The 25,527-nt window shown below is 35.4% G+C and overlaps 1 protein-coding gene across 6 annotated transcripts in view; it reads left to right on the plus strand.

The window, feature by feature from the left end:
- The window catches only part of LOC113503686 (glucose transporter type 1), a 65,146-nt gene that overhangs the window by 11,575 nt on the left and 28,044 nt on the right, over positions 1 to 25,527 (plus strand). For 5 of the 6 annotated variants that reach the window (XM_026885740.1, XM_026885743.1, XM_026885744.1 and 2 more), the window contains 3 exons: positions 1,220 to 1,321; positions 9,845 to 9,941; positions 11,335 to 11,500. In XM_026885740.1, the coding sequence (XP_026741541.1) occupies positions 1,220 to 1,321; positions 9,845 to 9,941; positions 11,335 to 11,500 (365 nt within the window). Of the gene's footprint in view, positions 1 to 1,219; positions 1,322 to 9,844; positions 9,942 to 11,334; positions 11,501 to 25,527 lie in introns of those variants that run through there. The other variant, XM_026885746.1, reaches the window with a different exon arrangement.

Raw genomic sequence — 25,527 nt, forward strand, 5'->3', positions numbered from 1 at the left:
CGCGAGGAATGTGAGAGGGAGACAAAAGACAATCCATGACGTCATTTGTTACTCCCAACAGCAGGCTCTAAGTCATCTTGTCTGAAGGATTGCAACGAATGCCATACACCGACACAAAAACGCGGATGACGTAGCACGGCGGTTCAGGTTTAGTCAGAGTCCGACACTATCCATTTCCTCCCCCGAAGGAGTGGGTGTCCATGAGGATTCGCCCGCCTTAAATGCGCCGATGGCCGAGTGGTTAACGTAACCACGCCAAAATCCACTGTACGCGACGTGTCGCGAGTTCGATCCCCGCGGACGACAAGCATTTTTGTATTACATAAACGCTGGTTTTGGTATTTTTTGAATGTTTTTGAATATTTTCGAAAAATCTCTCAAAGTAATGATTACTGATATTTCTTAATGTGGTTATAATGTGCACCGCTGGCGTTTATACTGGACAACGGTCTACGTACTTTCTTAGATCGAGAATCAGGGATGATGTCAATACATTCTACTTTTCAAGCCTAGGTGTAGGCTTTTATGACTCAAAGATATAAAAAACTTCTTATTAAGTATGCCTCCACAATTAATAGTTAACAATACATGTTTAAATCTTGATTAAAACCTCTTTCTATATGGACTAAATTGCTATATTGGAATCTAGGTTTCTTCAAGACATTTTCCTTAATTAATTTTAAAATTAACGACAGCACATACAGATGAGATATATTTGTACAATTATTTACGGTGATCTAATTCACAAATGGCTGAGTTCCAAAGTGACAATTCTTTCGACTTGAGACCTCATCGCCCCGTCAGCTTATGATTAAGTACTCCTTTTAAAGTCTAAAACTAGTCAGAAAATTAAGATAAATAAGCATCTGTAAGCCGTTGCATCTTTTAACTACGTCCATAAATCATTATCATGAAAATTAACAAAATGTCTGACTGTCTGTCTCGTCTGAGGTCACAAGACAAACTGTTTTGACAAACATTGATTGACCTCTGCGCCTAAGGCTGGCTTAAAACACGCATTTAACAGAAAAGAGAACGAAAAAAAAAGTGTTCTAAATTTGAATGACCGTGAAGATTCCAAATTCAAATTGCAATGAGAACAAAACACGATCAGAGAGTTCGATCTCCGTGAATACTTGTAGACTTATTTCTCGTGTTAAAGTGCTGTTGTTAGTTCGTTTGTTACATTGATTGTTGATTTGTATGTATGTTTGTATAGTGTCGGGAGCGCTCATGAGACAGTCGTGTCACCGCTTGCTGGAACATCAACACCCGGGGGAGGAGGAGCCCCCACTGTACTCGCCCATCGACCAAATTTCAGGTACTTTTTAATATGTATTTAGATATAAGATAAGAAAGTGCTAGAGATTGGAGCGAGCGAGGATGTAGAACAAATATATTTAAAAAAAAGTTCTTTTCAAGCAATTTTTTTAAGATAAAGAAATTTCGGTCTTATTGTATTAAATTAAAATAGCAATGACGAACAATATGATCAGCCTCCGTTTTAAAATCGATAGCAAAAATTACTTAAAAAGGGATGTTTAAGATTCTCAAAATAAACGTCAAAATCGGTTTAGTTTCCAGATGTAAAGGTGAACATATTAAACTCTTAAGTAAATACTTTCTTTGATTTCACACTACAAAAACACCCATATATATAAACAAAAAGAGAATCATTCAAATTGAACCAAAAGCTTTCGAGCAATCATCAAAAATAAAATACAAGAGAATAAATTTAAATTTCCCATTAAACACCAAAGTTCCTTTGTACTAAAGCCCGCAAAACACCAACTCATTAAACGAATAAAACACAAATCCCCACTCATTCAATTAATAAAAATATTCTCGCTTTATTTCGAATTAATAAATGTAATTCGCTCGAAAGTTACCATTGCAACTCACGCCGCGCTCGCTCCAAACTCGCCGCACAAAGTTACGAGAACGTGAAGATCAAAGTTATCAGCTAACTCCAGTCCAGTCAACATTCATTCTATGCCAAGGGTACTAGGCCAAGCTAGGGCCGCGGCCTTAATGTGGGCCGAGCTCTCATTCATACTCGAGGCCCGCTAGGCCAATTGAAAACTTTACAGCGGGAATAATCCTTTTTTAAAATTGTTCCCTTTTCGAGATGTGTTCGTTTCGTTGTTGTTGTTGTTCGCTTTTCGATTGTCTTTTGTTTTCCAATTATTGCGAGCGCAGGTGAAGTTTGAAGTCTATTTATTTACATTTTCATTTATTTATCACTTGCCTGCATTACAGTGCGACCGATGTGTGTGTGGGATTTCGTGTTGATTTTGTTTCATGTGAATTTTAATGTTTGTTCATTTCGCTCCGAATTTTATGCTTATTCAAACGTGTCTATGCTTTGTTTTTGTTTATGAGATAACATTATGTTGCATGCGTTCTTTTTTGACACACTTTTCGAGCTAGAAATTTAACTTGAATTTAAAGAATGTTTTGTTACTATACCGTTTATCTCTCTCTGACGCAATATCCGTTATGGAACTTTCAATTGAGAGCTGACACGTGTAACGACAATAGGCATGCGATAAAAATAAACCACAAAAACACCCGCGCCACCTCCCAGCGAAAAGGCAATTTCGAATATTTAACGCAGTATTTCTAAACGGCGACATTTTTTGTTCATTTTCAACCGTTTGATCCAAAATAGACTTTCCCTTGCCGCACTCGAACAGTTTGTCAACCACAAAGTTGACCGCGTCAAAGGTTCCAACGTCAATTACGCCTCACTTTCCCGAAAAGCGGGATTTTTCCCCAATATCTGTCACTGTTGTGTACCTGACACACCCGGTTTTAACCGAACAATACAGGATATTAAAAAAAAAAACGCGTTTTGTATTTCGAACGAACAATGGCCGTGAGCTATTGTCTTTACAGAACAAATGCATATTTTGTTACGCTCTATTCAAAAACGCACGATTAATTTCGATTTTTAAAAAATAGAATAGAATTTTCTATTTCTATTTGAGGATTTTTTTTTATATATTGCTGTCTATAAATGGAATTCAGTTTTGAAATCAACAGCCATTGTGTTTCAAATAATATTGTGTTCGAATTATATTCGATTTTCAATTTTATTTTTGAATAATAATTAACTTCGAGCACGTCCGCGTCACGCGTAACACTGCGTAGGTTGTATTCATAAATGTACAAACCTATTTTTATTTGTATTTTTATTTCTTTTCAATTCTAAAATAAAAGCTCATTCTATTTGTTGATTTATGCATTGATAGGAACTAAATTATTTTTTATTTGCGATTATTTTTACTGGCTTCGACAAGGAGGTGATTTATCAATTCAGGCTTTCAAATTGAAATGTATAATGAATGCTTACAACTTTATGTATGATTAAATATTATACAAATTTCTTTTCTCAGGTTATGAAGTTAGCTGATAACTTGAATAAAACTACGCTGATAATAATAACAGTACATTGCAACGAATTTTCGATTCAATGTCAGACGACAGCAATTCAATTCTATTCGGAGGCTTAAAACCTCTTTTTTAATGAACTAGTTGCAGTTGAAAGGAGGTGAGAAAGCGCATTTCACTTCGCAGTCACAATCACGTGACTTACAGAAACAAAAACTTCAATTAATTGAAGCGTTATTTATCGACGTTGACTATTGTCAGAATGTCATTCAGCTAATGGGAAAGATCTGTAGCTTTATAACTTTGAGAGATAAAAGACATCGAATACGACAAATACGATGTTTCGAGTTTTAAATATACTTAAACAAAATCAATGGTTACAATTTAAAGTCCCAATTACAAACATTCAAATACCACAATTAAACGTAAAATTATAATCAAACCAACGAGTTAATACCAATTACTTACACGCAAATATTATTGGCGATAATTGTATGAAACCACATAATTTTAAACGGTTGTGGTCAATACATCGTCGACCACAGTAACCACCGTTCCACTTGTTACCATTCTACCTGTAATCGCTGACCACTAAATTATTATTCGACTGGCAACACTTTGAATAAATATTCATTTAACATGCAACATGTTTGCATTCGGCATTTGAATAATAATATGTTCTATATTTACTTTGTCTAAAATTTAATTAAATAACGTTTATTTTCTGCAAATATTATTCGAAATTAATTTGCGAATTCTATTTGTTTAAATAATATTAGAATTAGAATTGACGTAGCCTATTCAATGATGAGTTTCAAGTGTTATTTGAATTTGGAAATTTGCAGTAATTAATTATAGCAATTGATGCATTTTCAAATGATTATGTAAGTTCGTTCAAATATTTTATTGAATAGTTTCAATTTTTCGAATTGAATAAAAAAAATGAAAATTTACTAAAATTATTATCAGCGTCGTTATTGGGTTTAAAATAAATAGTAAATTAAGTAATATTGTACCTATAACATGGATTTTAAAACCGATTTACTTCATTTTAATACTTTCAAATGAATCGGTGAGAGAATTGATGTTATGGTTACTTATTCGATATAATTATACGCGTTGTAGCATGGTGCGTCAGTTTTAAATGAGTGATAAGATATTTTGTTTGATAATGACTTGAATTTCTTTCCATTATTGAAGTTCAGACTGTAATTAGAGCTGTTTCAGACGAGCGTTCTTTTCGTTGGTTTCTTTTTTACCCCTTAGGGACCCGAAAATAAGCTTAAAACGCTAGTCTGAAACTGGCCTAGAAATATTCAAGTGGCAAATAATTTGTCACGTGCCATGCTAGAACCATACTACGGTACTTTTAGTGACATTTCGTGCAGCACATCATATCATTTCACTGAATCTGTCAACTCTCACCTTTGCCCCTATCTGTCCAATATTGGTGACCAATGTTTCTTAGGTAACACTCAAAGAAAATGTTTGCCCAAACGAAGCCAACATTGGTTCAAATTTTGTCTTGTTTTTACATAAAAGTTATTCGAGTAAGGAGGTTTTATATTAAAAGGTTTAAATTAAGAATATAGATTTATTAAACCGTTGATTCTGATTGTCGTACCTTAATCTTTGACAGTCGTTTAGTCATATGGTACTGACAATATAATCTACGTTAATAAGCCTGAGATTAGCACTACTGATTAAAATATCCAGGAACAATTAAATATTTGCATTACTTACTTTAAAATATAAGGAAACCAGGACACTTGAGAATTAAAATCAAAAGAAAAACCGTAGGCCGTAGACTCGTAGGCTCGTAGACCTTTAGCGTAGCTTGAGTTAAGCTACGCAGGAGTCTGCCGCGAAGCTCTACATCACCCATACGAAAAGAAAGAAAGAAAAATCCTACTAATATAATAAACGCTTAAGTTTGTATGTTTATATGCTTGTTCCTCTTCCACGCAAAAACCACTTTACAGATTTAGACGAAACTTGGTATACAGATAGTTTATAACTAGGATTAGGACATAGGATAGTTTTTATCTCGATTTATAGCCTTCAGGCTATAGCTAGGAACTAATGAAATCATTATAAAAACTGCGCAATATATTTAAAAGTTGATATTACATATTCTTTAAATGTCCTAAGTCCCTATACGGACAGATTAAACTTAGATGATCTTGAACGTTAAACTCTACTTACTGATACTGTCACTAAAATAAAATGAAAAGATATCATTAATTATCCTGCAAATACCACTTTTACACGTCTTTTTTTGAGAACGCTGGACTCGATATTCCCTATCTGACTACCCTGAGAAGAAATGTCGAAACAAATTCGGTCGCAGTCTCTTTTGAAGTCCCGACCATTTTAAAATGCGACTAATGTGCAAATTCTAATCCAGAATATTTCTTAGGAATATATATAATCGCTTTGATCTATAATAGACTATCTGCACAAATGTTGCTCCTTCATTATCTAGTCCATCCGAAGGTTGTCTGTAAAAGATCGCTTTTAGCAACAAGACCGCCCATTGTGGCTCCATGTAACTATTTATTTGTATCCAAGCTTGTACTTATGTCATCATCGGCCTAGCCTTTTCCCAACTATGTTGGGGTCGGCTACCAGTCCAACCGGTTTCAGCTAAGTACCAGTGTTTTACAAGGAGTGACTGCCTATCTGACCTTCTCAACCCAGTTACCTGGGCAACACGATACCCCTTTGTTAGACTGGCTATCAGACTTTTCAAGCTTCTGACTACTTGTAACGACTGTTAAAGATGTAGGAATAACAGCCGGGACCCACAATTTAACGTGCCTTCCGAAACACGGAGGAACTCGTTATGACGAAGATGGTCACCCATCTACGGACCAACCGCGTCAAGCGTAGCTTAACCTGTGATCGAATCACTTATGCGGTTATAGCTTAGCCACGAGCTCCAAGCTTGTACTTATGTGGTGAGCAATAAAGAATATTCTATCTATCTATGAAAGAATACCGAACCTGTCTTAATACGAGTTTTAAAAGCAATTGTTGTTTTGAAATAAAAAAAAATAATTTCAACATATGCCTATTTTTGTAGAGCGCCGTACTTATCACTTGGTTATACAAAATATTCCAATGTCCCTAATACAGACAAGAAAAGTTCATTCAAATAGATTCAGCCTTTATCACACGATACCAATATTTTCGAAAATCTTAAAAGGTAACTTTTATTTTGTTATCAAGTAACTTCTGTAATAGGAGATTACTCAATTCGACCCTATATAATATGCGCTTTTTATTTTAATCGCAGAATCTTGGCACTTGCGTATACTTGTGTATTTTATAGTTAATTTATGAAACTAAAGCTATATAACTTATGCTCATGACCAAAAAGAGCTCAGAGAATAACAGTTAACCACGATCTTAGCTAAACATAATGTAAAACTGCTCTTATTTTTGTTTCTTATGCCTTCACGAGAACCTAAACTGCTTCACAGAAATTGATATTTTTCGATACACTCATAGCTTATTATTGGGATTTACAGTGACAATCATGTCAACGTAACAAGTTCTCGACAGCTTTGATACATTAAAAATACAGTAAAACATCAAAATACATTAATTCAGTCACAACCAACGTGATTATAAAAAGAGTTTGTTCAAAATCGATTCAGATATATAGGGGATACGTATAAATAAACTGACTGACATAATGCAAACCTCAGTTAACGAAGCTCCACAAAAGATAGAGCAAAAACCTTCTTATTAAAAAGATAAACATTTCCTTTTAAAAAGATTACCTACTGTTAATAGTCTTTCATTAAAAGAAAGCAAAAAAGTGTTAGAAGCAGATGATTAACAATATCTTAGTAATCTTGTTAATTATATTACTGTAATTAAGACTAGATGAGAATATTAATTATATTGAGTGAAAAATGCGTAGTGGTACAGAGGTTGTATCACTCGAATTGTATACCCAAGGATATTGGTTCAGATTCAAGCAGTATCAAAATTAGTCCAGTCGTTTTAGTATTAAAAATATCACAGATAAAAACTTAACCTTTTATAATACACAATAGATTCTCAAAAATAATACTTCTATAAGCTAAAACGACGTTAATTACTTCGAAACTAAATAAAAAAACAACAACTGTACTCTAAATAATTAAATCGGTCTAAACTCAACGCTACTTTCAATCAAAACACACACGTACACACGCAATCGTATTACAAACGCACACATACAATAAACAGACACAAACTCACACAAATGCATTAGAAACATCTGTACTATCGCAGACATGTCTTGGTCGCAACGTAAACACGTGGATCCCGTAGTACGTTGTTTATAAGCACGTTAATTAAATGCAGGACGAACGCGGAATTGAGTTCCCGTCCCTCCCAAGTTTCACTTTCGTTTGACCTAGACAGCGCGGCATTGGAAATTTCATTATCAATACTATCAGCTGTTATCAGCTGCGCTATACAGCGTGTTTCAAATGTAGCGCTGTGTTTTACGGTGAAAGTTTTTGCTGGTTTGTATTTTTATTTGTAGTTTTCGTTACTATGAAATATTATTTATAGGAAATGGTGATTGAATGTAGTAAATTGAACGCAAATAAAGCTGTGTTTCAGAATGAATTTAGAGAGAGTAGTTTTATGATACAACGGATTTAAAAATACTCTAGTTGTATTTTGAGTAATAAATCTAAGTGTCAATGAAATGAATTGCTTTTTTTGAGAAAATCCTGTCTTTTTTTAAGGAAAACATCTAGGTCTTAGTATTGTGAACTTACAACTGACCAAATTTGTACGCATCTAGTCTTAACTGTTGAACAAATTCAGAAAACAATCTATTAAGGCTAAATGTGTCTTTTAAGAAACAATAAAACCTAAAAATTCATATTAAAACCTAGTTATTTCTCAAACGCCCTGACACCCAAAACCTTAGACGAATATACTCAATAAAAAACCTCATCAAAATCAAACAATTAGTTTAATCGTGACTCTATCTCAAACAGACACGCATACACTAAATAACCTCAGATCAAATCAACCGTCTCAAACACTAACACACAGACTCAGCATTCAGACTGTACATCGAATACTCGTGTGTCTAGGCAACATTGAAAACACGCTTCATTCAAATGTGTAAAGAGAAAGTTTGCACACATTGTAGAGTACGCCGTATCGGGAGAAAATTCCCGGTATTCCACAGCATAGGATCACTATGAATGGGCAGACGCGATGCTGTCTGCCGCACAGCCGACGTCACGTGGACGAATCTATGTGAACTTGGATAGATACTCACAGCGAACGCATAGCTAAATATACGTTTTCGAACGTGACTGTTTAGAACGATACTTATCTAAGTGCTGTTTTTGTTTAACGTGGTTTGAAGGACTGTTCTGATTTTCTTTTAAGGTTAAGGTTTAGTTCTAGTTGAGCGGTTTAAAAAATGTCATTCTTTTGAAGATGAACGAAAAGAGTAATTCTATAAGTAATGATGTTAAAATGACATGTTATTTAACTGTGCATGGGGTCTGTTAAATACTAATTTTGGGATGTTGACAATGTTGGGAAAAATAATAATGAGAGATATTAGGTAGATGGACAGGTTTACACTGACTAAATAACCTCACTGCAATAAAATATCTTCTAGATAGGTATTTATAAGCAAACTATACCAAAGATCTAAGCTTGTTGTAACCTCTAAAACAACTTGCCTTCTAAAGAACACCTCCGTTAATAACTTTGATGCTTCGTCTCCTTCTAATTGCTTTCGCAGGACAGAGATAGTGAACATTGCCGTTTTCCTCTACATTAAGTTTCTGTACCATTTCTATTTGCACCGTCATCGTTAACTGTTAAGTGTGTGTTAGCTGTGTGCATGGTTCGTCACCTCTCACTCATGACCGCCGGTCTCCGCGACCTCCCCTGCCCGCCATCTGTGTATCACCCCCGGGTAATGACGTCACCACCCCCTCCGCCCCCCACACCCGCATCGCACGAGCAAATGTGTTTTAAACTGAATTATCTAAATTACAGGTACATGTCACTGCTAATCGAAGTACTAACTTACGCTTATCCCAACAGCGTACCTAGATTCAATGAAAACTATATACAAACGTGTCTCCGGCCAACCGCCCGGACGCTAAAACTTTAAATTTTCCAAATATAAAAACACTTTCACTTATAATTTTCTTTACGAGAATCCTTGCTTTTTTTTCAAAACGTAAAACTTAAATTTTGAATTTTCGCTCTTGTTTGTGAGCGTCGTTTGACATCAAAATTGATTAGGGACCCTGTCGTGGCCATTGAAGCTAATTGGCAAACGGTGTAAGGTTCGATGATGGGTAGGTTCGCCAGAGCGGTGTGTGCCACGCATACCCTGGTAGCACAGTGGCCGGCGGCTCGGACGCGGACTGTTGTAAGCTGGAGTAAACACGTAGTTTTCACGCAGTGGTACCAGACCATGTGGGCCGGGAGGCCGGGGGCAAGCTGACACGATATGCGCCGCCGGAGGAGGATGAGGGCACTCTCAGGGAGCTTCTACTTAGGTACGTGACTAGCTACTCTTCGGATAGCTTGCCGCCTTTACTGCCTTCATTTGCATACGATCAAAGGATCTCTCTGTGTGTCGATGTGTCTTGTACATTTTGTTTCACTTGGCTTGCATCCTATCTCGTACAGCAGATAGTGGATGCGCGGTGCGGCGGCATTCATCACAGTATCACTAACCGACCACCGCGTTAGCCTCTCTGGCCACGACGACCCTTCACATGCGCGCTTAGCACTCGCCGCCTGCGGGTCCCGGGTGACGCTTGCATGGGTGTGGTTCTTACGTTTCTATGTAGTGTTTCAATCAAGTGTTTTCCATAGAACTTAGAAGGCAATAGACATCCTCCGAAGTATTTTGATTTCTTTCTCGACTGCAATGTACAGAGTTTTAGTAACAGACGATATTGTTTCACATTCACCCCTTGTCTGTCCACCTCTCACCAGATCGTCGGATGCATTGTATTTCAATAAGTCGACAAACATAATTTTGCTTTGATTAGCACAGAGTTTCGAATTCATTGTTCACACGAAACACTTAAATGTCAAAAGAAAAGTGTACTCATTAAAATTACATTCTCTGAGCAAACATTAGAGCTAGTCATTTAAAAAAGTTTTTAGTAAAAAATTAGAACGATACTAAACTATTGAATTTTGTAAAATCTGGAACAAGAGATCGAGAGATCGTGTTCGTGGAGATTTGCTCGTTCATAATGACTCTCAATCAAACATTCGAGTGCTAAGAGAGTAAGTTTTGTGTGATGTTGATAAGTATTGCCATGATAACATCATCCTCATGTGTAACATGTCCAGTGACTATCCGCGGGAGCTTCCTCGCTACCACCGACGACCAGACGTTTCATTAGACAATCCTTTAATAAATAACCTTGGAAATATCTCTCTCAGTTTACTGGTTGCTTGAGATATTTATCTCCAACACCTGATTGGGGAAGACTGATCAATGTTGCATGTAGAATTTGGATCTCGACTGTGATTGGTTGAAAGAAACACCACAACCAATCACAACGGGTGATCATTTATTATACAAATGAATGTAATTGATTTGTAAACGAAATTAATAATATATCTGGAGGATCATTCGCATGAATTGATAGGTCTTTGACTTAACAACGAAATACTGTGTCAAATTCTATCTGTTGAAAAAATACCTTTGAATATTTTATTAATATCGAATGGATTTATTAACACGGCTAAGATTAGAACTCAAATTAGGTTCTGAATGAAATATAATACTAAAGTTTATTAAAAAACTGTACTGTACAGATACAATCGATAGTTTATCGATTAAAATCGATGATCGTCTCATGCGGTGTTAGCGTGGCAGCCCTGAGTGAGGTGTCGCGAGGTATAACTAACCTTAATGTTTCACTATAGCCTACAGCGACAGGTGAGCATAATGAGCATGAATCTATCAGCCAAGCTGGACGACCTGCAACGCGGAGACCGGCAACTGGAGACGACGGTCGCCCTCTGCGAGATACGCACGCAGCTGCAGGAGCTGACGAAAAGCGTCGAGTCATGCCAAAGCGAGGTCTCTGAGGTGAGTCACGATAATCTATTGTTTCATTCAGGTTTTAGAATAGAATAGAATATTCTTTAATAGCTGTTGCTCGCGACTTCGTCCGCGTGGTTAGAAGATATAAGTGAGGATTTTTTGAACGAAAGCCCACGGAGATTAATATTTTTCCCCGTTTTTGCCACATTTTCCATTATCTTCGCTCCTATTATTTGCAGCGTGATGTTATATAGCCTAAAACCTTCCTCGATTAATAGTCTATTGAACACAAAAAGATTTTTTCAATTTGAACCAGTAGTTCCTGAGATTAACGCGTTCAAACAAACAAACAAACTCTTCAGCTTTATATATTAGTATAGATATAGATTGTACACCATGGAATTGCAGCAGTGATTCATAATACATACAGTGCTAGGGTACAATGGCGGTCTTTTAAAAGCGATGTCTTTTAGACAACCTTTGGATTGGACAGGAAAATTATCTGTATATACAGAGGTAGATGGTGCACTATTGTTAAAGACCTGGTATATATAAACATACATAACACAGTAATAAAATGAATGCATAGATCAATATAAAGAGTTTTACTTCAAGATGTAGCAACTATGCTAAGTATGTGATTGTTTATCAAATCTTGTATTCAATAATATACCTTAAATATCACACCTTACGAGTTAAAATCAGAATTGAATGGGTTTTTCAGCCAGAAGGCTGGCTGCATTGCCACGTTGTATGGCAATGCTTCTTTGATCAAAATATAGACCAGCCTTCTGATCACGTGTAGAGTCGACCAAACGCTTTGCGAGTTCGTTTTAAAGAACTTATATTTATTAGAATAATCCGATGTGAAAGTAAATAACTTAAATTCGTGGTCACACAAATAATAAGTTAAATAGTAAAAATAGCACCTTTTAAGTCAACGGAATTTCGGAATGCATCGTGATGCCAATATTATAATCTAGAGATTTTTATTTAGTCGCGCTTATTACGCGATTTTCGAAACAGTATTATTCTTAAAACAAAATGTTTTAGAAATTATGATTGACTAGCTATTCGCCCGCGTCGAGGTCGGTTATATCGCGTTTCCAAGAAAACTCTTCAAAAGTCCGAGACAAAAACTATCCTATGTTCTTTCTAAAATTTCTCTCTCTCTCTCTGTACAAAATTAAATTAAAATCGGTTCAGTGATTTAGTCGTGAAAGCGTAACAGACAGACAGACAGACAGACTTTCGCATTTATAATATTAGTAATGATTAATTAAGTTCTCATCAAGTTACGAGATTTTAGAAGTAAACCAGGCAAGGGAATATCGTAACACATCTCATATTTAAAAAGCACTCAAAAATAAGTAAATCTCTCGAATCTAAAATTACTACTCACTCTAACAAGTCCTCATTTGATGAGATCAACGAATTGCTCTATAAATCTAAAGTAACTTGTCGCATAAAACTGTCGCGTAACGGCGCGCGCTGATTGGCTGATTGGCTGCAGCCGCAAATCCTCGTCCAATCACAATTGACTTTGAGATGTGCAGCACAGCAACCAGCCAATCAGAGCCGTCTCCTCGTCATTCAGATTGATTGGACGAGCAAGCTATGTCGTATGCGCATTGCATGTATGTGATGTATTAAATTGGTATTATTTGATAAGAACAATTTGTTTGTATTGAGTTTATTACAAAAATAACTAGCTAAGCAACAGTTTTCGTGTCATTTTTCAAATTAGTATCTATGTAAGTAGACTAAGGTACTTCGAAAAATAGACAATCTTTTAGTAATTTAATTTAAATAATCTTGTTTTGTTTCGGAAGGCACGTAAAATTGTGGGTCCCGGCTGTTATTCATACATCTTTGACAGTCGTTACAGGTAGTCAGAAGCTTGAAAAAGTCTGACAACCAGTCTAACCAGGTAACTGGGTTAAGGAGGTCAGATATCGCTCCTTGTAAAACACTGGTACTTAGCTGAAACCGGTTGGACTGGTAGCCGACCCCAACATAGTTGGGAAAAGGCTAGGCCAATGAATTTAAAAGTTACAAAAAAAAATGTATTATTGTGTGCGTCATTATCAGACTGTTAGGTGGTATGTAGTTCGCCGGGACAGCTAGTTATATCTAAATTACACCCAGACAAAGAAAACATGATCCTGCACATCACACATAAAATTAAATTTATCCTGGGTGTATATGTGGGAATCGAACCCACGCCCTCTAGCATAGCAGTCAAAGTCACTAACCACTAAACCACCAGTCAATTCTACCACTATGCTACACACGCTCACAGTTTTATTCACGAAACGAAAAGCAAAAAACCTTGAAGACCCCATTCTCAATTACATTAATGTATCTACAAATATTTGAACACATTTATGATATACTAGCTGTTGCCCGCGACTTCGTCCGCGTGGTTAGAAGATATAAGTTATGATTTATACCTGCCCTGTTTTTTCCACATTATCCATTGTATCTTCGCTCCTATTAGTCGCAGCGTGATGGTTTATAGCCTAAAACTTTCCTCGATGAATGCTCTATTCAACACAAAAAGAATTTTTCAATTTGAACCTGCAGTTCCTGAGATTAGCGCGTTCAAACAAACAAACTCTTCAGCTTTATATATTATTAATAGATTAATAGATATATTTCATCGCGGTACTAATCAACGATGGAGCTCTTACGTCACGCGGGCCAGAGAGACCCGCCATCGCTCCAATTAGCTCCGTTTGATACTTACCTGATGTACACACCCGAACGTAGGCATAAAATTGGATGGGTTCCAACTCCCCAACTAATCGCCCAGCTACACGGTAACCGGATATACGGAACCGAATTCTATATTGGACTTGAGTAGTTAGTGCATATAGGTGTTAAATGTAAGCAAATGTGGAGCTGGTTTATCTGAATAAGTGTTTATAATAAACTAGCAGTTGAACGCGACTTCGTCCGCGTGGTTAGAAGATATAAGTTATGATTTATACCTGCCCAGTTTTTTCCACATTTTGCTTTGTATCTTCGCTCCTATTAGTCGCAGCGTGATAGTATATAGCCTAGAGCCTTCCTCGATGAATGGTCTATTCAACACAAAAAGATTTTTTTTCGATTTGGACCAGTAGTTCCTGAGATTAGCGCGTTCAAACAAACAAACAAACTCTTCAGCTTTATATATTAGTAGATTTACGAGTACAAGGCGTATTTCGTATTTCTTAGAACCTCTTGCGTATTATGCAGAGCTAGTGAGCAGCGTGCAGCGCATTTTACATTTTCCAGTAAATTTCAACTAAAAAGGCAAACGAGACGTGTTTTCTGTTTGAAATACACGACACACAAAACACTCGGAACGCTCTCCAATTTTACAAGGTCCATCCGAAATATGAATTCGCAGGAAAGTGCACTCGTGTGACTAGCAAACGAATTATTCACTGGAAGTTGTATTTCATAAAGAGGTTAATAATGACAACTTTAAAAGCGTTTACTAAACACCTGAATTTAAGAATGTCAACGCTTTTAAACAAAAACCTTTCAACCTTGGACTCACTCAAAAATAGATTTTTTTTTTAGGAAAATTGTCACTTGACATTTTTATGAGAGCTGCAAACGTCACTGAAAATCAGTTGTATTATTTAAACTTAACAACGGGTAACATGCAGGAGATCTTAATCAGTAAATATGATACGCTCAAAGCCTTGCCTATCCTTGCTATCCCCATCATCCTAGCTTTTTCCCAACTATGTTGGGGTCGGCTTCCAGTCTAACCGGATTCAGCTAGTGTTTTACAAGGAGTGTCTGTCTATCTGATCTTCTCAACCCAGTTACCTGGGCAACACGATACTCCTTAGTCAACCAGTCGGATGTCAGACATTCTACTTTCTGACTACGCGTAACAGTTGGGACCCAATAAAACGTGCCTTCCGAAACACAGAGGACTTGTTCATGATATGTTACCTGTTAAAAAGGCACAGATCTCAAAACGCCTTACACTTAAGCATACTTATATTATTTCTTATGATCTCAGTTTTTATTAGTATTTTGTAATTTTATTAGTTATAAGCATAGTCTCTTTTTTGTGTTTTTCTAGTTTTAAGTGCTTTTCTATTAATGTTTATTAATTTCAATGTTGGAGCACTCCCCATCTCGGAGGTGGGCGCTAACTGTTGCGACACAGTTTTTTAATAACTAATGCGGCTGTTAACGCATAATTAATGTTATTCACTACTTTTTGTTCCAATAAATGATTTTTGATTTTCTGATTTGATACTAATCTGACAAGTCAACATGTAGTGTACATTTTAAATTATAAATCTAATACGCAAAACATGATCTATGTGTCACAATTTAAATTAAATGTATAATTGTAAAAGATTCTAGAAACGTCCTTTACAGCAGCAAAAGAGTTCTTAATTAATATTTTTAATAGTTATTTCACTACAAAGGCTTAACAACTTATTGCACTTGGTATTTATACAAAGAAAAATTACAAACTCCGGTATTCTATAAAGTTTTATTGGCCTTGTTCATTAAGTTGAGTTATTAAGTGAAAAGTCATAAGTCAAAGGTCATTTAAATATAGAGTCAACTGTTGTTGGGAGATTGTCATTTATAATTATGGAGAGGAAACTCCTTTTTAATAACTTACTGCAATAATATTGCTCTCACAAACAAACAAGACGGCAAATAAACTTATATTCTTGGCAACACTTTATTAGCTGAGGAACTAACAAAGACTTTGTAGAGAAAATGAATATTGTATCTTTAAAAGCGGGATTCTTGTTTTTTTTTTTTATATTTTTCAAGAGAGTTTCTGTTTTCAATAGTGTTTTCTTTTCGTAAATTGTCCTGCTGAGCACTTTGTTTTAATCCTTACTAATATTATAAATGCGAAAGTAACTCTGTCTGTCTGTCTGTTACGCTTTCACGTCTAAACCACTGAACGGATTTTAAAGAAATTTGGTACAGAGATAGAGTTGACCTTAAGAAAGAACATAGGATAGTTTTTATCCCGGACTTTTGAAGAGTTAAGATCCTTAAGCAAATTGTTTTGAGAAAGCTGTTTAATATTATAATGTTTTTGTTTCACATGCTTCCTAATAATATTAACGCGAAAGTTTTTTTGTACGTTGTATGGCTGTTTATTACGTGATACATTGATAGTTTATAACCTGGATTGACACATTTGACACTTAGTTTTTATCCCGATTATATGTTCACATAGGGTCATTTTCTATTTATAGTAGCAGGCTTGCGGGCCACAACTATTTAAAATGTAATATTGAATTTATATATATATAATAAATATATGACACGAGCAGCTGGGTGAACTATTGGCTACAACTGTATAACTGTACAATCACAGGTTAAGCTACACTTGTTACGATCGGTCCGTGGATAGGTGACCATTTGCATCAAAACAAGTTCTTCCAAGTTTTGGGAGGCACGTTACGTCCAAGCTGTTCCCGGCTAAAAAAAGTCCAAAATTCTGACATAATAATTATTTTAACAACAAATACATAAATCATCTTCAAATAAAGACTATTGTTCCGATCGTTATGAAGTTTTTATGGGACCAAATTAAAAAAAAAACAGCGACTACATTCGGTCAACAAGTCCAAATTTCTAAGGTTCTAATATACAAATAAATTGAAAACAACAAAAAAAAATAAACAACAAAAAAATATCTCAAAATTAAAATCTCGAATAATTCAAGCGCGATCTACTCGATGTGAAAACAAAACCGATTTCTAATAAGCCCCAAGCATTTCCCTCTGAGGAGCTTAGTAACGAGAAAATAATAAAAATTATAATCCTTATTGCCATAGTTACTGCTTTGAGTACTCGTAATATTGGAGTCAAGTGCCGCTCATGGAAACTTCTGCTTGCGAAAGAGAAGTGGATTTAATGAGAACGTTACGTTCAAAATGGAAAATGGGAAAATTTTCAGCAATATTTCAGGCGTACAGCTCTCTTCAAGTCTCCTATGTAAGGGCTAAGTTAGCAGGAGTTGAAAGGAAAACTATTCAAAAACTTCGTTCATAGTGAAGACGCATAGGACAATTGAAAATGAAACGAATAAAATTAGAATAAAAAAATTCTGAAAATGTAATTAGACATCAAAAGTATCTACAGACAAAATTTTACGTAAATGTAATTTAGCTTGCAATACATAAAATTATATGACTGTATTAATAAATCTTTAGTTATTATTATGTATTTCAAATCAATCGATTTATTTAACATTATTCACAAAATACCATTTTCTAATCTAACCTAACAATAATATCCAGTAAAATGAAAACATTATAAAAATCTAAAAACCCACGTTTTTAAATGACCATTAAAATTTTATTAAAATCTTTCCAGCCTTTTTTATAATTTTTAATTGCATTGTCATCGGGTTAGAAACCACCCTGAAAATTTCAGCCTGATAGCTTATCGGGAAGTGCCTCAGACTTGACTTACAAAAATTCAATCGGAACGAGAAAAAAACAAGAAATGTTTTATAAAAACGTGTAATAGCTCTATAAAATGAAATCGTAAATTCACATGTTAAAAATACGGTCAAGGCGTATTTTTAACATGCAACTAAATCCAGAATAAAATTAAAATTTAAAACCAAGTGACGATGTGTAAGATAAAATAAATTTTCAAAATGCATCATAATTACAGCCTTATTTAGTTGAGCACGTTATTTTAGGAGATCGCTTATTTCGGCGTTAGCAAAACTCTGTTAAGCCACAGCTGTTAGGCTAGCCGTTTTTCTTCTGGCACAGCATGAAGTTAATCCTCGAAAGCGGTGATCTAAATGTTTGGAAGCCAGGAGCCTAGCTACTAGCACCTCTTAAACTGATCATTGAGAAAACGGGACCGCGCATTACACAGCAGAGAGCGATGTCTCTTTCCCACATTTTTATTACTTTAAGTAGTGTTCGTTGGTTTCCAAAACGCTGAAGCCATAGCTTGGAAAGCTTTGGAAATTAATCCGAAGTCACCAGACACACGGTTTTGCCGCGAAATATACCGGAATACCGCGAAATGAACTACGTTTTATTGCGAGATCATATTTACCTCAACAACTTTTTATTTTGCTAGCACGAGTTCTGCGGGTTGTTGGCTGTATTTTTTATTTTTTATACTAACCTTTGTGAGGATTATTCTTTTGTAAGGTTTACGGGTTTTCACACGTATTTATCGAGATTGCTCGACTAGGTTTGGACGAAAGCGGGGTCCTTTATCATGAGTTGATACGACGATGGTTTCGTTAGTCAATTCGACTTAAAATAAAACCTTTGTATCGTTTGAGTAGTTTTACCCACCTATGTTTTTATTGGTTTCTATTAATTATTCTGCATAGACAGCAAAATACGGTACCCTGTAGGTAGCATTGGATACCGAAGCACAGGAATAAATTTTAATTCCTAGATCCCACGATTATGATAATCTATTTTTTTTATTTTTATTTATGTAAATATTTGTCTTAAGTCTTGTATCGAGAAAGATTACGTCAAATTTGAAGAAAATCTTGAGTCAGTAAAAGTTCGATAAAAGCCCGCTATTTGGGACACACAGCCACCGGAGCTCGGAGCAAAACGGCAAACAAACTCTTCACAAGAAAAATATTTGAGAACTTGTCAAGGACGAGTCGGACTTAAGTGCGAAGGTTCCGTTCACTGAACCATTATTTTTCAACTTCTTCCAACGAAAAAGAGGTATGTTATGACCTGTATGTGAGTGTACTATTAGATAATAAACGGATAAACAGATTTGATCATCGTTATTTTACATACTAGCTGTTGCCCGCTACTTCGTCCGCGTGGTTAGAAGATATAAGCTTTTTCCACATTAGCGTGATGGTATTTAGCTTAAAACCTTCCTCGATGACTGGTCTATTCAACAGAAAAATAATTTTTCAATTTGAACCACTAGTGTCCTGATATTAGCGCGTTCAAACAAACAAACTCTTCAGCTTTATATATTAGTACTAGCTGTTGCCCGCGACTTCGTCCGCGTGGTTAGAAGAAATTTCGACTATAACTTGAGATTTAAACTATCCTATCTCTCAAGTTGGATCGAACTGCACATGGTGTGCGAATTTTATTATAATCGGTTCAGTGATTTAGGAGTCCATTGAGGACAAACATTGTGACACGAGATTTATATATATTAAGATAGATATAGATTTACATATAAGCGACTGTTTTTAGGTGTGTTTTAAAAATCTGTTCTGTTGCTTTTATTAGTGAATCGAATCAAACTGGTGCAAAGATGTAATGATGAATCTATTCGTTTTTAACACATCTTTCGAATCCATTGTGGAATTGCAGCACAAGAGTCCGATATATACTATTTGTTGCCCGCGGCTCCGCCCGCTTCAAATCGAAAAAGCTATCCTATATGTTAATCTACAAACTATCCGTGTACCAAGTTTCGTCTAAACCCGTGGTTTTTGCGTGAAAGACTTACAAACATCCATACGAAGAAACTTTTGCGATCCTTCAATATTCTCGGGTTTTAGTACACGGGACCCAAAAAACTAAATATACAACGTCTAATAAAAAGGTATTGAATTTAAAAGCTACTTACAATTTAATTTCGTTTCAACAGGACATCGTAAGCTACTTATATAGGATTCTCTGAATCTCAACAATTGAATTTGATTCAGGTGCTTTCGAAATAAAAATAGGAAGGCCACTTTACCTTGTGATACCGTGTCTTTTAATCATAACGTTTGCCGTGACACGGTCAGGAATTCTTTAAGATTCAATTTTCTCATGTTTATTTGATATTTTTTTTAAGGGGAATTTTATCTTTTTAGCTGTTTATCATTTGAATGTTTGAATAATGATTTATTATACTAATGTTGTTAGTTTTTCTCCGTTCAGAGAACGAGTGTTTGAGTGTTTGCTTGTTTAAGACCCTTGATTCTGTTCTTTGAGACAATAATTTTCTTACGATGATTTTCGACACTTTTTGTTATAGAAATCCAAGAATCAAAATGGCCTTGTACTTAGATTATCTTTAATAATAAAAAGTGTAAGAAGTACATTTCTTCGAAAATCTTTTTTGATGGACCTTGCTTAATTTACAATTTGGAGCCGGTAAAGTAAAGACGGAATAAGATATTTAAGAACATACCTTAGATACCAGAAAATGGAAGACGCTATAGATACAAAAACATTATAGTGATGAAACTGTTTTTGCTTTAAAACACTCAGAAACTGGTATCAGAAATCACTCTTATGTTTATTATAAATGCGTATGTTTGTTACCTCTCCACTCTAAAACGGAAAGTCTAATTTTTACGGAATCTATATCGGCATCTTTCTTTTACATATAAAAATGAATTGCTGTTCGTTAGTCTCGCTAAAAGTCGAGAACGGTTGTACCGATTTTTCTTATTTTAGTCCTGAAATATTCGTAGAAGTCTAGGAAAGGTTTAAACGGTGATAAAATATAGAACTATTGTAAAAAAAAATCTATTTTTGTCTGAATTGTTTTCATCGTCTGTTCGGCGGTACGTAGTTCGCCGGGACAGCTAGTTTTGTATAAAGTTAGGCCACTTTTTAGCCGACTGCATCAATGGTAATAATTTTGCATCTGTAATCAACATATGTCCGGGAGCAAGATGGGTTGATGACACAATAAAGGTCTCGGGTCGAGTTTGGATTAGGCTAGCACATTACCGTAGAAGTTGGCACGAGAAAGGGGAGGCCTATGCCCATTTGTGGGAGGATAAAGGCTGTGGATGATGATGAATCAACATAAACGTGAACAAAGCCGCAGTTAAAAACTATTTTCAAATATGGCTGTATTTATCGAAACACTTGGTAAATGTGTTAAACTAATAGATCTATACGTGCCACGGTTTCGAAGGCATTGGTTGCGTGCATTCTGCGATCGCGTGCAAACCTTGCAAGAAACCTCAAGTCTTGCAGAAGGCTTTCATTTATTAGAAACCAGCTCAACCCTATTATAGGAACTGCGAACTTGATTTGTAATTTTAAATCCGATGTTGTAAGGTTTATTGAACGGTGAGAAATGTATGTGGGGACTTGAACAGCTAAAAGTTTAATGCAAACTGAAAGATCGTTGCATTTTTGTTTACTCTTTGAACTTTTAAACTAAATTCAGTCATTATTAAATGATGTAACGGTTTACTCACGCGTATTTATCGGGGTAGCTTGACTAGTTTCGGCCCCAACCGGAGTCCTTAATCATGAGCAGACGCGGCGGGATCGCGAGTTTAATATTGAATCAGTCTCACGATAGTTACTATCAACATATATTCAGTCAGTAATTTGAGCCTTTCGGCGTCCGCTACAGAACGACATTCGTTCCTTCATTCTAGGAGTTGTCCAACTATATTATTTTTATTCTAATTACACAAGGCAACTATTAAGATAAGGCAAATAATACCTTATCTTAATACCCCTTGCGGGTATATAGAAAACTAGCTATTACCCGCGGGCCCATCCGCCAGAAATTGAAAATGAACACACGAGAACGTAAAATCGGGATAAAAACTATCCTGTGTGTTAATCCTGGTTATAAATGATCTGTGAATTATGAATCATTTGCGTGAAAGAGAAACGAACATTCATACATACAAACCTCTGCGTTTATAATATCTTTTTCTTCTAATATATAAAATTCCCGTGTCACGATGTTAGTTACCGTACTCCTCCGAAACGGCTTAACCGGTTTTTACCAAATTTTATATGCGTATTTAGTAGATCTGAGAATCGACTAACATCTATTTTTCATACCCCTAAGTGATAAGGGTTGGTCACACTAAAAAAATATTTTATTTTTTTGGACGAAATTGTTTGTTTTTATATTTTTTATAATGTGGCATTAGAAATACATACAACTAGAAATAATTTATTAGGCAAAACAACGTTTGCTGGGTCAGCTAGATGTATATAAAATATAAACTGTAAAATCTTTTGATTGACCACAGTCAAGTTTTAAACAATTCTCATCTCAAGAGCACCTCAACATATTGTTATTAATTTCAACGTTACACCTCTGAGCAATTTTGAGACAATGCCTTGACCGACAAACAGATTATGACGACAAACTTGACTATAAATGCAAACAAGGCTTTTGTTGAAGACTTGAGCGTGAGGCAGACAGGCAGCAGCCCGAGCAACGACCAAAATTGTGCAATGAAACTATACTGTGAACCTATATGGTATATATGGGTATACGATGAAACTATACAAGGTGCTTGTTTCCCATCTGTAATTTAATTGCAGTTCCGAACACGCAAATTAAAGCATTCCCCGTTTCGCAACAGTTTCTAAAGCATCACTATTTAACTTAGTAATATTCTGCAGTGAGATTAGTGATAATTGTACACAAATTGAATACCCGTTTGCGTTGAACGTCGAATTTTAGTTGAAGCATTTGAAAGTCGATTTGGTAATTAGAATTCCATTTTCAGTGCTATATTGGATACGTGTGATTAATGCTAGGTACTTGGACTTTTTATTTGCGAGCCGTAATGCAGATTGAATCGTTTATTGTCATGGCCGAGTAGTATGAACATTGAATTGTCAATTCAAGGGTCGTAAGTGCGAATCCTGGCATTCACTAATTTTATAACAAACTAGCTCACCCAGCAAACGTTGTTTTGCCTAATATTTTTTTCTACTTGTATGTATTTTTTTATGCCACATTATAAAAAAATTAAAACAAAAAATTTCGTCCAAGAAATAAAATATTATTTTTAGTTTGAGAAACCCTTAACACTTAGGGGTATGAAAAATAGATGTTAGTCGATTCTCAGACCTATTGAGTACGCATATAAAATTAGGAGGAGTTTGGTAACTAACATCGTGACACGGGAATTTTTTATATTAGAAAGATTATATCAATAGCTAAAAACAGTTTATTGTCCCGTTTCTTCTCCACAACTAGATCAATTAGGAGGTGGAGAAAATGGTGCTGTAATCTAGTCTAATTTGTGTGCTTTTTTGTTCTCAAAAAAGCCACGTGTACCCCCCAACCCCAACATACTATACTGATTAATGCTAGCTAGACATCCAGTGACGTCATTCCTATGCTATGGTACATCGGCATCGTCTAGACGGTGAATTGCTGCGAGTATTCAAAAATAATACCAACCAAATTGCCTAAGTGAATACGCGATCGTCGACCGATGCAGTTCCGTAGATAAATTATTCCTAGCCAGCTAGTGTGGGGTTTGGCATAGCCAATATAGGTAAGATATGAAAAGAGGTGTGTTTTAAACGACCTATTTCATAACAGCCTGGTTCTTTATTAGAAAATTGCGCCTGTTTATGAAAATGAACTAGACTTCAAAAATGAAAAACTTCTTAAGGCGCGATTATTAGGTAACTGGACGACAATGCAACGGAAGTCGGTTACGGCAATATGGCGTCACGTTTCTGTACCATCTAGTTTTAAAGTATTTTTATAATTAAAAAAAAAAACATTTTTGTTTAAAAGTATAATTTCAATTGCGTGTGACGGTTTTCTTTAAATGGTCAATTGCTTTGAAATCCATACTTCCGTATAACTAATGGAAATCGTTTTTAAGAATAATTAGTCTCTTATCAAATTTATGACTGTAGCTACCGTTCTTGATTGTCTTTTTCGAAGCACACACAACGGAAGCCCTCAAAGATGAATAATTTTCCCCGTTTTTTCCACATTTTCCATTGTATCTTCGCTCCTATTAGTCGCAGCATGATGGTATATAGCCTTAAACCCTCCTCGATGAATGGTCTATTCAACACAAAAGAATTTTTCAATTTGATCCAGTAGTTCCTGAGATTAGCGCTTTCAAAAAACAAACAAACAAATTCTTCAGCTTTATATATTAGTACTAGCTGACCCAGCAAACGTAGTTTTATCGATTCTTTTTTCTAGTTATATGTTTTTTGTAATGCCACATTATAAAAAAAATAAATACAAAAAATTTCGTCCAAAAATAAAATATTTTTTTTTACTTTGAGTAACACTTATCCCTTATCAAAATAGATGTTAGTCGATTCTCAGACCTACTAAATACGCATATAAAATTTTGTAAAAATCGGTTAAGTCGTTTCGGAGGAGTACGGTAACTAACATCGTGACACGGTAATTTTATATATTAGAAGAAGAAGATAGATATCTTCATGTCTTCCGCAAGAATCGAATGGCATCCTAATTGGCGACTTATTGTTGCTTTCATCGATGTGCCAATTTACATAAAAAATATAGGTTCGTTATATTCAATATTATGATGTATATTTTTAGCTCATATCGACCATCGAAATTTAATGATGGGAAATATTTTTGGTATATGATTCATATGTTTTGAAACTATATATTTTATATCGGCACACCCTGTGACCTAACAATGTAATAAAACAATCGATTTCTTGCGAGTTAGATTCGAAACAGGGTTCCCGGCAAGTAGGCTAAATAAAAACAAAATTGGTCACCCATCACATTTATGAGTACTAACCGCTGCTTTTATCATTTTTTGGTTCTATAATTTATTGTAGGATTTGGGGGAGGCCTTTGCCCAGCAATGGGACACAGTGGGCTTGGAAAATAATAATAATAATTTATTGTTACTCTAGGAACAGAAATACATTATGAGTATAAATTCAACACTAGCTATTTCGGTTCATGAGATGGCATGGTGATAGATAAGAAACGTATCAAAAATCAAAATCTAAAGTTTTTATTTCAAATAGGCCGTTTCTCAGGCACTTTCAAAACGTTACATTACTGACTCTAGTTGCACGGTTCCAAAGTGTCGTTCTTATGGAGAAGAAACTCCATAAGTTAATCTTTTCAAAATAAAATAATATTATAGTATATAAATAATCTATACTAATATATAAAGCTGAAGAGTTTGTTTGTTTGAAGGCTCTAATCTCAGGAACTACTGGTTCAGTTTTTTGTTTTTATGTTGGATAGACCATTAATCGAGGAAGGTTTTAGGCTATATACCATCACGCTGCGACTAATAGGAGCGAAGATACATTGGAAAATGTGGAAAAAACAGGGCTGGTATAAATCATAACTTATATCTTCTAACCACGCGG

Source organism: Trichoplusia ni, chromosome 20 (genome assembly GCF_003590095.1).
Source record: "Trichoplusia ni isolate ovarian cell line Hi5 chromosome 20, tn1, whole genome shotgun sequence".
NCBI lineage: Eukaryota > Metazoa > Arthropoda > Insecta > Lepidoptera > Noctuidae > Trichoplusia > Trichoplusia ni.